Source organism: Fonticula alba, assembly GCF_000388065.1.
Source record: "Fonticula alba strain ATCC 38817 unplaced genomic scaffold supercont2.6, whole genome shotgun sequence".
Classification (NCBI taxonomy): domain Eukaryota; order Rotosphaerida; family Fonticulaceae; genus Fonticula; species Fonticula alba.
The window spans coordinates 1,051,988-1,053,202 of NW_009242976.1; the positions used below are offsets into that span (position 1 = coordinate 1,051,988).

Below are 1,215 nucleotides of genomic sequence, written 5' to 3' on the forward strand. Positions count from 1 at the left end.
AGCCCCAAGGCTTTGGTGATGAAGCTGTACGACTGGAGGCGCAACCAGGGCCTCCTCAGCTCCGAGCGCCCGGGCGACATCAGCTTGCCGACCGCCAAAAGCCTGGCCACTCAGATCAGTGCGCCCTCCCCCGCCTCTTTGCTGCCGCCGACCCCGGCTACCGCGCTGACCCCCCCCCCCCCCCCCCCCCCCCCCCCCCCCGGCGGGGCCACCCCATCCCAGTCTCAGGTCTGGCGTATGTCCACTCGCAGGGGATTGCCCACCGCGACTTGAAGCCGGGGAATATCTTCCTCCACATGGACCCCGAGACGGGCGGCCTGAATGCGTGCCTCGGGGATTTCGGCCTTGCCCAGTCAGTCGATCGGTCGTCGACCCTGACCTCGACCATCTTCGCCCGCGGGGCCAGCCTCTCCTATGCTCCTCCGGAGGTGCGTCCCCTCTGCGCCTCTCGCTCTTTCCCCAAATGCCCCTGTCTTGTCCCTCTCTCCCTCTTTCGTTCTCCCTCCCCAAACCCCTCTGACGCATACACTCACACTTGCACGCACATCCCTCCCTTTGCCCCGGCTGCTGTATCGACTCCCGGCAATAGGTCCTCGAGCAGCTCCTCACCAAGACTCCCCTGGGTGATGCCTCTCGCATGCAGCTCTTCGCCGCCGATATCTATGCTCTCGGCATCATCCTTTGGGAGCTGGTCTCCACCAAGAAGGCCTGGTCCGGTGAGTGTCTCAGTCTGGCGGCGCGCCTTTCTTTCTCCCTTCTACCGCCCTGCCTTCATCCTCTCCTCGCCCTCTTCCCTCCCCCCGCCCCCCGTCTTACCTCGCGCACTTACACACTTTCTTCGTCCGGCTCCCCGCCCCCGCCCCCGCCCCACCCTTCGTTCCTCCCCAAAGGCTGCCCCCGCGACGACCTGATTCAGGGCGTCCTCCGTGGCGAGAGGCCGCCAACCACTCAGGTCGCCATTCGCTACCCCTGCACCGACCCGACGGTCTTCCTCATCATCGGCCTTGCGACCTCGTGCTGGACACAGAGTTTCAAACAACGGCCGATGGCCTCATCAGTTGAGACACTGGTCAGGCAGTAGGGACATCACGTGAAGCGCCCGGCCATGTTCGCCCAGCCCACAACCCCTCCCGGTTGATGGGCCATCCGGCCCTTCTCCATGAGTCTTTCTCCCTCTCCCCCCCTAGAAGAGAGGGGGTCAGAGAGGATGGGGAG

At 65.2% G+C, this 1,215-nt stretch overlaps 1 protein-coding gene across 1 annotated transcript in view; it reads left to right on the plus strand.

Moving 5' to 3' along the window:
• H696_03904 (serine/threonine protein kinase) overlaps positions 1–1,215 on the plus strand; it is a 6,047-nt gene extending 4,832 nt beyond the window's left edge. The window contains exons 8-10 of the mRNA XM_009497765.1: positions 223–428; positions 590–716; positions 891–1,215. Coding sequence (XP_009496040.1) covers positions 223–428; positions 590–716; positions 891–1,081 — 524 coding nt within the window. The 3' untranslated portion in view covers positions 1,082–1,215. The remainder of the gene's footprint in view (positions 1–222; positions 429–589; positions 717–890) is intronic.